General features: G+C 44.9%; 1 protein-coding gene across 6 annotated transcripts in view; it reads right to left on the bottom strand.

Annotated features, from left to right (window-relative positions):
• LOC141097403 (cilia- and flagella-associated protein 298-A-like) overlaps nt 1-16,427 on the bottom strand; it is a 40,264-nt gene that overhangs the window by 12,612 nt on the left and 11,225 nt on the right. For 2 of the 6 annotated variants that reach the window (XR_012233949.1, XR_012233948.1), the window contains exons 4-7: nt 13,534-13,601; nt 9,502-9,660; nt 6,065-6,196; nt 4,281-4,376 (exon numbers count right to left, since the gene is read on the bottom strand). Coding sequence is in view for 3 of the 6 variants with exons in the window: in XM_073584543.1 (XP_073440644.1) it covers nt 2,501-2,611; nt 4,281-4,376; nt 6,065-6,196; nt 9,502-9,660; nt 13,534-13,601 (566 nt within the window). In the remaining 3 variants the exon portion in view is untranslated. The other 4 variants (XM_073584543.1, XM_073584545.1, XM_073584546.1 and 1 more) reach the window with 4 other exon arrangements.

The raw sequence follows: 16,427 nt of genomic DNA, 5'->3' as shown, positions 1-16,427 counted from the left end.
GAGAGCTCAATCTTTCCTCACAGCAGCAGGCAAGCCTATCAAGAATCATAAATCCGTCCCACGCCTGATGGAGGCCCTACTTTTACCTGAGAAAGTTGCCATAGTGAAAGCCAATGGTCATGCAAAGGAAGACTAAACCACAGCAAAAGGCGACCACCTGGCTAACCAGGCTGCAAAATCTGCAGCTTACCTATCAAGAGAAATCCCTGCGAGGGTGGCCTCCATCACGGACCCACATGTGACCTACGAGTTTCTCCAAAAGCAAAAAAACAGGCTGGTGTTGAAAAATTCGCCAGATGGAATAAGTGTGAAAAACATGGTGTTGAGTTTTATTTCAAATAAATGATTTTATTCTTGCTGTGTGTTTATTTCAATACTTACTTATGGGGTAAGTAATGGGGGTATCTTATAGATGCCTCTCCATTACTAACCCCTGGGCTTGATGTCCCCTGACAATACAAAGGTGACATCAACCCCAACCCTATTACCCCACTTGACACCATCACAGGGCAATTGGAAAAAGCAAGGCTAAGCGCCCGGTTTGGCACATCTTATGGATGCGCCATTTCTGGGGTGGCTGAGGGCTAATGTTGGTAGCCTGGGACGGGGCCAATACCTCTGGTCCCTTACCAGGCTATCAATATCAACCCACAACTGTCTGTTTAGTCTTTGCTAGTTTGAATTCATAGGGGGACCCCACATCATTTGTTTTCTGTGGTTCCCCATAAATTCACCAGGAAAGGCAAATCAAACAGAAGTTAGCTGTTATTAATAGCCTGGGTACTTTTTGGGAGATTGTCCTCTTTCCCAGAATATTAACATCAGCCTCCAGCAGTGGGCTTTCCCTCTGCTTGATATGAAAATTGCGTGGGAGCCCAGGCCTTTTTTGTTTAAATGTAATTCTTTATTTTACACAGGAGGGACACAGCAGGTGCTGAATGCAAACAACTCCCAGCATTGTCGCCTTGTTGTGCTGATTTTAGGGAGGCCAAGCGAAAATGATAAGCGCTGATGGCACCTGGGATCAGCATGAACTGTACTGCTTGTTCCCAGGCGCCGGTATGTGTCATGCTGATGACACATGGATGTAGCACGCACTTTGTCCGTGCTGCTGATAAAAACCTGATATGTGCGCGCCATCACTGAATACAATGGGTGTGAATGTGTCTGTATTTGGGGCTCTAAAAAATGGACCGTGTAAGGACACAAAAACCGGACATGCAAAGGGGTCTAAAGTGAACCTGTCACCAGTTTTTTCATGTCTGAGCTGAGTAGCAACTTTATCAGCACCTAAAGAAGTATGTAACCCTGGACTCCCCCTCTATGCCACCAAAAAATCTTTTGAAATTCTCCTGCTCTCTATGCAATTCCTGCTGGTCCGATAGGTGTCATTACGGAGGCATCTATACCTCCTCCCGGCTTCTGATCGACGTCTTCCTGCTCTGATTGATGTGGATAATGCCTCCTGCTTAATCCACATAGTCAGGTGAAATCTCACGCCTGAACAGAGACATCGTCGGCACGTGTCTGCGCACTTTGCTCTGCCCTACTGCGGGCAGAGCCTCAAACATAAGAGCGCACAGTAGGGCAGGACAAAGTGTGCAGGCACAAGTCGGCAATGTCTCTGCGCAGGCGTGAGATTTTACACTGCTATGTGGATGACGCAGGAGGCATCATCCACATCAATCAGAGCATGATGACAGCGATCAATAGCCCTGAAGAGGAATGGATGCCTCAGCAAGGACGCCGACCGGACAGGCAAGACGTACACAGAGCGAGGGAGCGTGTCAAAAGGTTTTTGGGTGTATACAGGGGGATATATATAACACTTTATGGAATGCAGCACAGGCGCTGACTAAGGTGCTAGTCTTCGATCAGACAAGAAAAAAAACTGTCGACATGTTCCCTTTAAATGCTGTGGTTGCTATTAACCATGGCATTTAGAGAGTTAAACTGCTGCAATCAGAGGTAGCTCCGATCACAGCGGACCAGAAGCACAACTTCATGCCGTTTCTCCCACATATCTGTTATGTAGATTAAGCCGAAAAATGTGAAACAAAAAAAAAAAAAAAAAGCAATTATGTTGTTCTAATTCTGGACAACTCCTAGAACTAGAATTGCACCGAGTCCTTGTGACACCGGGATATCGGTAATGGATGAGACACAGACACAGAGTAACTTTCCTGCCCAGTAAGTGTCTGGAGGACTCTATAGGGAGCTTCTCACCCGAGTGTAAGCGATTATTGAAAAATGTATCAGAAACTGACGCTAAACAGCAGCACAATATGGAGCAGCAGACGTTGTGTCGCAGTACGGACAGTGTGTGACGTCGTTAGAATTCCCCAGGGAACATGACGGAGTGACACCTAGTGGCCAATGACCGCAAGTACAAAATAAAGAGAGTGCGGCAAAGATCACCGGACACAACGGTAACAAGATAAAGAGAATTTATTCACACAACAAAAGAGGACAAACACCGGGGGGAATTATACAGAGATCTTCATTTTAGTCTCCATTTAATGTCTTTTACACCTTGGAATTGTCTTTTCAAGGAGCTGCTGTCTGCCCATTCTGCATTTAAGTGCGATATATCCTCATCCTCTTCCAGTTTCTGCAATAAATGTGGTGTCTTATATTACATTATGTCCACAGCAAAAGGCAGAAAGATAAATAAGAGTATTCACTTTCCTTTAAGGGGTAAATCCCATCTCAGACATTGCAAACTTGCTCAGCTGTATTTGAACTCCCATAGAAGTGTATAGAAACGGGAAAGGTAATTAATGTACAATTGGTGGGGGTCCCACTTCTGGGGGTCTCACAGTCGGTCATGAACGGAGTAGTGTATGTGCCTCACCCCCTGCTCCATTCACTTCTATAGTGACCATAATGAACTTGTGGTCGCCGTTCCCATGGACAGTGAATGAAACGGTCAGCACTGCCACTCCGTCCACACCTCCATGGGGGGTGTCCGTGCTCTTTTGGGGGTTCCCAGTAATCATTCTCCGCCGATGATAAATGTAACACCCATCATTTCCTTCCCTTCGCACACCCTGCCGTACATGTACGTCACGACCAGGCTCCGCGTGCTCAGGAGCTGAGCCCACTCCCTACAGGGCTATGCCGGCTGTAATATCGACATCTGCCTGGAACAGCTGCGATCACTGCTGATTAACTATTTCAATGCTGGCGTCAATCAGTGACATGGCATGTAAATAGGGTGATCGCCTGGGCGGGCACTCACAGGCCTCCTGAGACGCGCTCTCGGAACAGATCTGTTACCATCGGAGCCAGGGACCATCTTGGTACTCCTTAGAAGCTCAGCTATAGCCCGAGCATCAAAGGACTCCACAATGTATACGATATATCGAGATACTGTGATATTGCAGCATGTAGTAAAGGCAATCACAGGGTAAAGTCCCCCTTCTTAAAAAAAATTATGGTAAATAGAAAAAAACCTAAATGTAGGTGTCTCAGGTACATGTGAAAATAAAAGTCCTGTATACCGGGAACACATACATGTCAAGGAGTCCTTACACACATCCACTGGTGGAAAAATAATAAATAAAATCTAAAGTCAACGCCATGAGTCTCAGAAAATGGCAACGCAAAACCCCACTACATAAACCTGATATTGCTGTAAAACACACTGAACTAAGAGAATTATGTCGCTGCTGTAAAAGCAAAAGGCAAAAACTATTGGCAGAATTGCAGGCTGCTTTTTTCTTGTTTCAGAGCTTCACCGCACTTCGATCACTTGGATTCCCCCCCCCCCCATTTTTCAGTACAAGAGACGGTGAAATGACTGGGGTCAATCAAAACTGCAACACTTCTGCAGAAGACAAGCCCTCATACGGCCATATAGACAGAAAAGAAAAAAGCTGGATAGTAGGAATCGGGGGGATGGAGGCGGTGATAAAAGCGTAAAAACGAAAAATTATCTGGTCCCGATAGAGCTTAAAAAAAAAAAGAGGAACATTGAGTAAATTTCTTTCAACCCCTTTCTTCGCCATTTTATATTTTGCACGTATCTCCTGTCTAATTTTCTAATATGACGGTTCAGGCTTTTAAGGATACAGCGATACCAAGTGCGCTTACTTTTTGGAAAGGGAAAACCTTTGTTTTATTGTTTCTATTTGGGATCTACCTTATTCGTTGTTTTAGATTTCATAGGGAACACCATACACCCGCAGCACACACAAAACACGTGCATGTCACACGCCGGGAAGGGGTTAATGAGTGTCACGCGACCTTTTCACATGGAGGGAAGAGAATAGTGTCACCTTGAGTTCTTCCTGGCGTCGGTGGTAATACATCATCATGTTCTTCTGCTCCTCCTCGGATATCACCGGCTCCCTCGCTGGAGCTCCGTGTCCTTTCTAGTTGGATACAGAAGTCGCCACCGTGATTATAGACCGCATTCACCGTGACCAACGGAAATACATGGAAAGAAAACGGAACGCTCCTTTACGGGGTCATCCCCTTCCATATAAGCGCCATCCATTGCAAAAAATAAGCTATGGTTTACTCACCCTCCCAGGGTCCAGCACAGTGACTGAGCTGCTGCTTCGGTCCCTGTCTACACAGGCAGAGACGTAATGTCACCACTGCAGCGGCTGAGACACTGGGCTAAATTCCAGGAACTTAAACCAAGTTTTTTTTTTTACAATGATCTATGGGGATTAGGGAAAAGTTTTCTAAAAAGTGGATAACCCCTATGAGTCAGCCACAAGATCACTTAATACCATTGATCCCTATTGTATACCCATTTATGCGCACTACAGACATTTATTTGGCTGCAAAAACTTGTCTCTAGATCTGGAGGACTTATTTAAAGAAAAGCGGTGTAAGGCTGTGTTCACACACAGTGTTTTTTTAGCGGTTTTTCCAATAAAACCGCTAAAAATAAGCTTCCCATTCATTTCTATGCATTTTGCACTTTTTGTGCATACTGATGCGTTTTTACCGCGAACAAAACCACATCCCGGTAAAAAACGCAGCATGCTCATTGATTTTGCGGATTATTCAGTGTTTCTGGCTAGTTCTATGCGTTTTGAAAACGCGTGGAAAAAAAAAAAACCCGAGCGTTTTCTACGCAAAAACCGCGCGGAAAACGCGCAGAAAAAAACGCGTGGTTTCTGGGAAGGGAGTCAGGTTTTTCAGCAGAAATTTTCTGCTACGTGTGCACTTAGCCCAATTCTTCATTTCTCCTGTGGTGGCGCTGCATTGGAATTAAACACTTGTGTCAGGATCACATACAGGTAACAGGTGACCGCTAGGGTTCAGATTGTAGTAAAACACCCTATAAGAAGTTTGTTGTCCTAACGAAAAGCATACCAGGCCTGACGAGTGAAATAAATAAAAAAAGGCCACATACATTCAAGAGCAGGGGGTACAATTTCCACCCCTCACATTATGCAAACTCCAAACACTTTGCACATAGTCAGTGTTTCCTGGGAAAAATTGACAGAAATTAGCGGTGGATGGAGGACTATTCCGTCTGGAGAGGACCCTGCTTTAGTCACCGCATTTTTCAGACTATAAGACGCACCCCAAATTTTCAGAAGTAAAGCAGGGAAAAAAAATGTATGTGTCAAATGGGGGTCTGTCTTACAATACGAATTCAGCTTACCGGGGAGGGGGTGTCACAGGAGGTGTTTGGTGGTCCGGCGATGATCTGGCCTCCGGTGGCCATTTTCCCAGAGGCCCCCGCACCACCGAACACTGCTGAACCTGCCGTACCTGGGATGGGAGTCAGATCATTGCCCTGCAGCATCGGACCACCGAACACCCACTCTCCCCAGCCCAGAGCTGGCAGATTTGCCCGACTCCTGCTGCCGCCACTCTCCTGGTAAGTACATTTGGACTATAAGACGCACCCCCATTTTATCCCAAAATCTTATAGTCCGAAAAATACAGTCTATATCATAAATCACGTGGCAAGGCTTATTACAGGGTCACATATTGTGTCATAAGGTCACCACCTCCAATACGTGGCGCTATGTAGAGTTTTCTTCTGGGAGGAAATGTGCCCTGGGTTAAGGAAGATTTGTCAGAGTTTCGTCACCTTTTGTATCTTCACAATGATTTTAGTTTTCTCATTTTTGCCCACATAGTCGGCGAGTTGCTGCTTCCTCAGCAGCTCCTTTCCAGCCCACCACAACTGGGCAGCGGCGTCCTCAATGACCATCTGTCCAGCCTGGAATAAGATGCAGGAATTACATTTAATACAACTTTGCCACAAATTATCGGTCCTAAAAAAAATATGGGAAAAATTATTAAATTTCTGATCTGGTATGAAAATATGAAGAATCAAACGTCCAATTACAAGATTGTGTACAACTTTAGAAAATAATATCCGAACCAGGCCCGGACCGTATGTGATCAGACAGAGGAGATTCCACCACGTGAATTCCAAGAACTCAAAAGTGGAGGTGTGAACAGGAGCCTAAATGATATTGCTGGTTTTGGAGATCTCACCATTCCTCCATCAGTGTTTTATGAAGATCAGAATTTTTAACCCCTTAACCCCCAAGGGTGGTTTGCACGTTCACGACCGGGCCAATTTTTACAATTCTGACCACTGTCCCTATATGAGGTAATAACTTTGAAACGCTTCCATGGATCCCGGTGATTCTGACATTGTTTTCTCGTGACATATTGTACTTTATGTTAGTGGTAAAATTTCATTCATATAACTTGCGTTTATTTGTGAAAAAAATGGAACTTTGGTGAAAATTTTGAAAATTTCGCAATTTTCCAACTTTGAATTTTTATGCCTTTAAATCACAGAGATACGGCACACAAAAAACTTAATAAGTAACATTTCCCACATGTTTACTTTACATCAGCACAATTTTGGAACCAACATTTCTTTTTGTTAGGAAGTTATAAGGGTTAAATCGCTGGTCAAATTTTCTCATTTTTGCAACACCATTTTATTTTTAGGGACCACATCACATTTGAAGCCACTTTGAGGGGTCTATATGATAGAAAACACCCAAAAGTGACACCATTCCAAAAACTGCACCCCTCAAGGTGCTCAAAACCACATTCAAGAAGTATATTAACCCATCAGGTGCTTCACAGGAATTTTTTGAATGTTTAAAAAAAAATGAACATTTAACTTTTTTTCACAAAAAAAATACTTCAGGTCCAATTTTTTTGATTTTACCAAGGGTAACAGGAGAAATTGGACTGGAAAAGTTATTGAGCAATTTCTCCTGAGTACGCTGATACCTGATATGTGGGGGGAACCACTGTTTCGGCGCATGGCAGAGCTCAGAAGGGAAGGAGCGCCGTTTGACTTTTTCAATGCAAAATTGGCTGGAATTTTGATCGGATGCCATGTCACGTTTGGAGAGTCCCTGATGTACCTAAACAGTGGAAACCCCCCACAAGTGACCCCATTTTGGAAACTAAACCCCCCCCCCCCCCCGAGGAACTTATCTAGATATGTGGTGAGAACTTTGAACCCACTCACAGAAGTTTATAACGTACAGCCATACAAATAAAAAATCTTTTTTTTTTCCACAAAAATGATCTTTTAACCCCCAATTTTTATTTTCCCAAGGGTAACAGGACTCTAAAAGTTGTTGTCCAATTTGTCCTGAGTACACTGATACCCCATATGTTGGAGAAAACTACTGTATGGGCACACGTCAGGGCTCGGAAGGGAAGTAGTGATGTTTTGGAATGCAGATTTTGAAGGAATGGTCTGCGGGTGTCATGTCGCGTTTGGAGAGCCTCTGATGTGCCTAAACTGTTGAAACTCCCCACAAGTGACCCCATTTTGGAAACTAGACCCCCTACGGAACTTATCTAGATGTGTGGTGAGCACTTTGAACCTCCAAGTGCTTCACAGAAGTTTATAACGCCCGGGCGTGAAAATAAAAAAAAAAAATCATTTTTTTCCCACAAACATGATATTTTTGCCCCCAATTTTTTATTTTCCTAAGGGTAACAGGAGAAATTGGACCCCAAAAGTTGTTTTGCAATTTGTCCTGAGTAGGCTGATACCCCATATGTGGGGGTAAAACACTGTTTGGGCGCATGGCAGAGCTTGGAAGGGAAGGAGCACCATTTGACTTTTTCAACGCAGAATTGGCTGGAATTGAGATCAGAAGCCATGTCACGTTTGGAGAGCACCTGATGTGCCCAAACAGTGGAAACCCCCAATTCTAACTCCAACCCGAACCCCAACACACCCCTAACCTTAATCTCAGCCCTAACCCTAAAGGGAAAATGGAAATAAATGCATTTTTTTTTCATTTTATTATTTCTCCCTAACTAAGGGGGTGATAACGGGGGGTTTGATTTACGATTTATGGCGGTTTTTATATTTGGCGGCTGTCGCACGCTAAAAGACGCTTTTTATTGTAAAAATAGCTTTTGCATCACCACATATTGAGAGCTATAATTTTTCCATATTTTGACCCACCGAGTCATGTGAGGTCTTATTTTTTGCGGGACGAGTTGACGTTTTTATTGGTACCATTTTCGGGCACGTGACATTTTTTGATCGCTTTTTATTCCGATTTCTGGGACGCAGAATGAACAAAAACCAGCGTTTCATGAATTTCTTTTGGGGGGTGCGTTTACACCGTTCCGCGTGCGGTAAAATTGATAAAGCGGTTTTATTCTTCGGGTCAGTACGGTTACAGCGATACCTCATTTATGTCATTTTTTGGCGCTTTTATGCGATGAAAACAATTTTATATAAAAAAATTATTATTTTTGCATCGCTTTATTCTGCGAGCTATAACTTTTATTTTTTCACTGATGACGCTGTGTGGTGGCTCGTTTTTTTGCGGGACAAGATGACGTTTTCAGCGGTACCATGGATATTTATATGCGTCTTTGTTTGAGCGTTATTGCACTTTTTGTTCGGCGGTATGATAGTAAAGCATTATTTTTGGCTTCGCTTTTTATTTTTTATGGGGTTTGCTATAGGGGTTAACTAATGGGACAGTTTTATAGGGTGGGTCATTACAGACGCGGCGATACTAAACATGTGTACTTTGCAAAACGCTTCCTCATGCCTGCGCTCTGCAGGCACTGAGGAAGCCGCCTCCCTGCAGGCCCCCGAAGGTCCCCGCCGCCATATTGGATCCGGGGACCTGCAGGGAAGGAGGCCCCAGCAGCAGCACTGCACACTGCGCTGCGGGTCGCAGGGAAGTACGGAGGGAGCCCCCTCCCTGCCGATGCTTCCCTAAACCCCGGTACACTGCGATCGTGTTTGATCGCAGTGTGCCAGGGGTTAACGTGACGGGGGCGGTCTGTGACCGCCTCTGACACATAGTGTCGGGTGTCAGCTGTGATAATCAGCTGACACCCGGCCGCCATCAGCGGTGCTCCCCCCGTGAGCGCCGCTGATCGAGATGACATACTATCACGTCCTTGGTCATAGGGGCCCGGGTCCCGTGGACGGGATAGTACGTCAGATGTCAGGAAGGGGTTACAGAATCTGAGTCGCTCATAGAGGGTTAATAACACCCCATCTACCTGAGTTCCTGAGAGATCTTCATTATTTTCAAACTCCATCCGGATAGGGTCGTGAGGAGGTAACCCCATGGGATACACAATCATGACAGCCCCCCGGAGCTGATCCAACGCATCTTTTACCACGTCCATTGTGACACAAATATTGGCTTCTGCTTGTTTCTGGATTAAACAAAAAAAAAGAGACAAAAGCATAGCAGTTGTTAGAGTCTCGTCATACGAAGCAAATACAGGCGATTATAATATATATATATGTGTGTTTCATTTTTACGAAGTTATGATTTTCATATGACTTTGCTTGGATCCTTTGTGTAAGTCATCTAAAAGATCCATGTAAAAAATTTTAGCGAAATCGATTAATATTTAGGGGTTGCACACTTTGATCACTTTTATCTGAAAGTACTGAAATTCATGAAAATGTATCATCGAGATCACACCAATGTGTACGCTGTGTTTCTATTATGTTTTGCAGGTAGTTAAACTGAAAATGAGTACTAGAAAGGGAATTTGGTTACTTGAAAAGGGGCCTGGTGGTGAATGTTTGGGAGCTCGACTCCCTTCCAAGGAACAAGGGCTTTTAGTTCTTATTTACCATCACAAGGAAATGAAAGAAACACTCTGGTGTGCTGCTAAATCCACAAGTATTAAACTACAGGAAGTGTGGAAGACAGCAAGCATCCCAGTCATGACGGAGGAGAACATCCGAACTCGTATACAGAAGTTCTACAAGGAACATCAACATCTGGGTAAAGAGAAATCAAGAAGCACTGCCAAGGCAAATATGACGCGGCAGATTTGGAAGGTGATCTTGAGGAGCTATTTGATATTGCCAGGCAAATGTGATGTCCATGAATAGCGCACTAGAAGACGATAAAGCATTCCTCATGTCACAAAGAGAGGATCCTAGGAGTCATCAATGAGTGGTGTAGATAAGGTTCTTGCCTCACAAATTAAAAAGAAGAAAATACAGAAGAAAAGGAGGCATACAAGATGAAACAAAGAAATCGCCAAAATGAACAAGACACTTCTAGAGGATCACTCAGTCTCATCTCCATCATCCATTCACGAAGAGGACGAATTTTCTGCACCACCAAAAGTCTTGTGCAGGTCATAGATTAAAACCTCTTGATTACACACTCACGGCTACATGGGATCGAGAGCAACTCTCCATTCGACAAGCAAGTACTTCATTTATTGCAACTGCAAAAAGCCTTGGTCACGATGTTTCATGCTTTTCCATATCTCCATCTACCGTTTTCCGAGCTCGGACGATTAACAGAAGACAAATGGCTGAGAACATGGAAAAGTCATTGTTTGAAAATCCTCCTCCTTTAGTCTTACATTGGGATAGGAAATTGTTGCCCTCGGTTGCCTGTGGGAGTGTCACAACTCGAGAAGATAGTTGCTGTTCTTGTAACTGGATAAGATTTTGAGCATTTGCTTGGCGCACCTGTTGCCCAGAAAGGTACTGGTGAGCTAATGGCTGAAGTTGTTATTCAGGAGGTGGACCGATTCGCGCTACGCGACCTTATCATTGGTAGATCTTTGGATACAAATGCATCTAATACAGGAATGATCCAAGGAGCACGTATCAGAATTGAAACTGAATTTGGGCGACCATTGTGGTGGTTGTTTTGCCGCCACCACACCCACGAATTAATCTTGAAAGGAGTGTTTAGTAACTGTTGTAACATACCATCAAGCGGTCCTGACATCCAGATTTTCCTAAAGTTGCAAAATCAGTGGAATTCAGTTGATAAGAAGTCCTATTCCACGAGGTTAGATGAAGAAAATCCCATTCAAGGTTTTCTAGAAGAACAACGTGTGAAAATGGTGGACAACCTCAACAATGTCTTGAAAGATGGCAGTCATCCAAGAGAAGATTACAAAGAGCTATTACAACTATCACTTCTATATCTTGGAGGTTGGGATGAAAACGACTTCGAATTTAGGGTTCCAGGGGCTCGGACTGAAGCAAGGTGGATGGCAAAGGCCATATATGTTCTCAAAATTGTGCTATTCACTACACACCTGCATATTTCTAATACCGAATTGAAAGGAATAAGTCGATGGGCTCCAAAGAATGATTGGGAGATGCTACAGCTTTTGCAGTATTATCCAGATAAAGAGGTCAGAGAACGGGCCCTCACAGTGGCTAAGAGACACTAGGATTGGCATTTTTGGATGAACGTATCGGTCAGGCTGAGAAGGAGAAGAGGTTTGAAAATTTAAGAACCAAACCTGCAAAGAAAAAGGAACTGAAAGGGTTGGAAGGTAAAAACCTCGTTTTTGAAGGAAAAGACCTCAGCGATTTTGCTACAAGTAAAACAAAGACATTCTCTGAATTGTTTGGGATCCACGACGTAGAAGAATATTGCAGTGATGCACTAAGAAGCTCCGTAAATGCTCTTAGGGTGTGTGCACACGCTGCGGATTGTGCTGTGGAATTTTCTGCGCGGATTTGTGTATCTGCAGATTTTCTGCGGCTCGACACCTGTCATGGAGCAGGTGCCACACCGCTGCGGAAGCCACACAAAGAATTGACATGCTGCGGATTTGAAACCGCGGAAAATTCCGCACCGTCTGCACTGCGGATTTCATTTTCCATTGACTATAATGGTACTGTACACCGCAGAAGAATCCGCAGCGTGTGCACACACCCTAAAGGTGGTGAATGACACCGCGGAAAGGGGCATTGCTCTGATAAAGAAGTTTAATAATTCAGAGATGAACCACAGAAACAGTTCTTGTTAAGAGCTGTCGAGTATCAGAAAAGCCGTCACCAAGCGAACAAAAGAAGGAGCCGCATCTTTCACAGCACATTAGTGTAAATCATTTAATACGCATGATACGGCCCATCAATGTGACTGTTTATTGGCACTATCATTCTAAGTTTTTAATTGTTTGAATTTCTACTAAAAAATACTTAACATTGAAAATCCGTTTTTTTGTATACTTTTTTTTATTAAACTGATAAACGTGTGCAACCTCCAAATATTGTTCGATCGTCTTGAAATTTTGCATATATACTTTTTACATTAGTGAGACTCGGGGGGTGTAAGCAAAGTCTGCAAAAATTTGACATTTGAAATTTTCATTCATCCATTCAATCTATGAAGCACCTTTTAAATTCAATAGTAACTATATTATGGTAGCTCCCCCTGGAGGTGAATGTTAGCAGTGCATGGCTAGGTCCGTCAGCCCCACGGACTATGAATGAAGGGTCCACGCTCATGCACGAGTACCACTATTAAAAAAACAAGACAGGGGACGCAGGATGCCCAGTATGGGGATCGGATGGAGCCCGGCAATCAGACATTATTCTTCTTTTTTCATTTGTTATTCCTTCTGCTTCATGGATCTGTTTTTTTTTTCCTTTTGTAAATAGAAGTGAACGGATTCGGTAAAGGAAGAAACGAACAGAGCTCCGTATATAGTATAAAACAGAAGAAGGTATCCAGCCGCTTGGGTATAAAACTTCACCAATTAATTAGTACAGATTAAAAAGGTTCCGGGTACATTATAAATATCGCATCACGGCAAAAACCGACGCGTTTCAGGAACCGTCCGTAGTCATGGTCAGTAAATAGGATAAATATAATATGTAAAAAAGGAGCAAATCAGCTCACCTGTCCGGGTGCACGGTAAAATACTCTCGTAACAGTCCAAACGATAGCCGGCACTCACATAGTCTAAAAAAAAAAAAAACTGCTTTATTAATCCAGTAGTGCAAAAGAAGAAAAAGGCAGAAAAGAAATCTCCGCTGCTCCCAGACAGCATGTTTCAGTCCTGCATCGTCCTCAAGCCTGATAAAGGACGATGCCGGTCTGGGAGCAGCAGAGATTTCGTTTCTGCCTTTTTCATTTTTGCACTTTTGTGGTCAACCATTTTGGTGCCTTTTTGGACTACTGGATCAATAAAACAATTTTTTTTTTTTAAGAAGATGTAAGTGCCGGCTATTGTTTGGACTATGAATATAATAGACACACGTGGTAAGACAGGACGTCCCCACGCACACAATGTACACAACGTTACTTTTGAGATTAAAGCTTTGGCTTCTTCCACCGTTTTCTGCAAAACCTTCTTCATATTCTCATTTGGTGCTGAAAAAAAAATACACAGAAGAAACATAAGAAATCCTATACACTGTACATATATGTAAGAATATCCCTCCCATACCTATAGAGGAGGCTAATGATAAGACCCCCTAGGACTGTCCCAAGTGATCCATCTGCTTTACAAGTATTAGTGGATATTATAACACAGAAGAAAAAAAATCTGCACCAATAACAACCTCTACGGACGCCATCGTGCCATACTGACCACCAAAAATGGCGCCTTAATATACCGAGAGCATCTGCCGGGAATATGTTTCCTCCCCGATGCCCGTTACATGGCACGACTCTAATGTGTAAAACGAACAGATCGGATTAGAGGATTACACTAAGGATTTGCCCTAATAAGTGGTCTCAATCCACGGCTTTAGATTAATAGATGAGAACAACTGATACAAGGCCTTTATTGCTAATTTACCACTTAAAGAAAGGCTGCCATTACGTTTTATTAATTAAAGGTGTTTGTATATGCAAGTAGTAGTGTAGTGTACTCATATACTCGCCTACCCCTGCTCTCTCCGGTGTTCTCTTCTCAGTGATGTCACCCCTCTGAAGACTCTACTCTCTGCTACGTACCATATTTTTCACACTAAGACGCACCGGACCATAAGATGCACCCCAAATTGTCAGAAGGAAAATAGAGAAAAAAATAATAATGTGTCAAATGGGGGGGGGGGTCCGTCTTACAGTACGAATTCGGCTTACCAGGGAAGCGATCCGGCACAGGTGGAGGAGTGGTCACAGGGGTCATTCAGTGGTTCAGGCTGGTGCGGTGGCGGCGGCTCTGTGCTGGGGCAGGTTGGTTGTTCTGGGGCTGGTGGGCTTTGCTGGGGCAGGTGGGCACTGTGGTGTGGTGGTGGAGGCCGGCTGTGCTCCGGTGCAGGGGCGGCGGCTCCAATGCAGGAGCAGCGGCTCCGCCGGCATTTCTTCAAAGCCCGGAGGCCCCCGCAAAGCCGTTGCTGGCTGCCGCCATGTTGCTGCGGTGGCCTCCGGGAACATGGACACCGGGAAGATGGCCGCCGGTCCGGGGACAGCGCATGCTCAGGTTCAGATCTCGTCCCGAGAACTCGGGAGATGAGATTCAAATCTCGGCAACGAGATCTTGTCCCGAGATCTCGGGACGAGATCTGAACCTGAGCATGCGCTGTCACCGGACCGGCGTCCATGTTCCTGGAGGCCACCGCAGCATAGCGGCAGCCAGCAACGGATTTGCGGGGGCCTCCGGGCTTTGAAGTAATGCCGGCGGAGCCCCCGACGGAGCACAGAGAGCCGCTGACCCTGCACCGGAGCACAACACGCCGCCACCACCACACCACAGAGCTCCACGGCACACGCACCAGCCATGATCAGAGGTTAGTATATTGCGACCATAAGACGCACCCCCCACTTTCCCCAAAAATTTTGGGGGAAAAAAGTGCGTCTTAAGGTCCAAAAAAGGAGATTTTTGTGTACTCACCGTAAAATCTCTTTCTCTTAGCCTTTAATTGGGGGACACAGAACCGTGGGTGTTATGCTGCTGTCCACTAGGAGGTGACACTATGCATAATCTGAAAAAGATTAACTTTGGCTCCTCCTCTGCAGTATACACCCCTGGACGGCGTCAGCCTTCTCCAGTTTTGTGCCAAAGCATTAGGAGGAACGTAACCAAATAACATAACCATGCCTGTAAGAAGGCTACTATGTACGAGCTCAAAGAACAATATGAGAACTCAACCGTAAAACAACGGCCCATAAGGGCAACAGGGTGGGAGCTGTGTCCCCCAATTAAAGGCTAAGAGAAAGAGATTTTACGGTGAGTACACAAAAATCTCCTTTACTCTGTCGCCTTATTGGGGGACACAGAACCGTGGGACGTCCCAAAGCAGTCCCTGGTTGGGAAGCAATGGACGAATATTGTGCTAGCAGATCCCTAAATTTGGGGCACTGCCGCCTGCAGAACCAGTCTACCCAGGCTCGCATCCGCTGACGACTGGGTATGAACACTGTAGTGTTTCGTAAACGTGTGTAGGCTGGTCCATGTGGCCGCCTTACACACTTGTTGTGCCGAAGCCTGATGCCGAATGGCCCAGGAGGCCCCTACTGCCCTTGTAGAGTGTGCCGTGATACCGGCCGGAAGAGGGGAACTGTTAAGTCGGTAGGCCTCATGTATGGTGGACTTGATCCACCTGGCAAGGGTAGCCTTGGAAGCCGGCAGCCCCTTGCGACTACCTTCCGGAAGAATGAAGAGGGAATCAGACTTCCGGAAAGGTGCAGTCCTGGACACGTAAATCCGCAATGCTCTGACGAGGTCAAGCGTATGCAGAGCCTTCTCCACTCAATGAACCGGAACCGGGCAAAGGGATGGCAGTGAAATCTCCTCATTGAGGTGAAAGTTGGACACAACCTTCGGAAGGAAGGATGGTACCGTGCAGAGAACCACCTTGTCCTGGTGAAAAGCTAGGAAAGGCCGTCTGCAGGAAAGTGCTGACAATTCCGACACTCTGCGTAAAGAAAAACCAGAAAGAAAAACCACTAGAAAAACCACTTTCTGAGACAGAATGGAAAGTGGAACTCCTCTAAGAGGTTCGAAGGGTGGAGCTTGCAATGCTGTCAGGACCAGATTGAGGTCCCACGTATCCAGCGGACGTTTGTAGGGAGGAACCAATCGGGAAACTCCCTGGATGAAAGTCCTGACTTGCGGTTTAATAGCAATGCGCTTTTGAAAAAAGGACTGAAAGCGCCGACACCTGACTCTTAAGCGAGCTTAAGGATAGCTTGGCGTCTAGGCCCGATTGAAGAAAACCTAGTACTTTTGGGGAGGGAATAAGGGAGTGG

Source organism: Dendrobates tinctorius, unplaced genomic scaffold (genome assembly GCF_039654945.1).
Source record: "Dendrobates tinctorius isolate UK_male_01 unplaced genomic scaffold, ASM3965494v1 ptg000084l, whole genome shotgun sequence".
NCBI lineage: Eukaryota > Metazoa > Chordata > Amphibia > Anura > Dendrobatidae > Dendrobates > Dendrobates tinctorius.
Note: the sequence above shows the minus strand (reverse complement) of the source record. Positions and strands in the feature narration are given on the sequence as shown.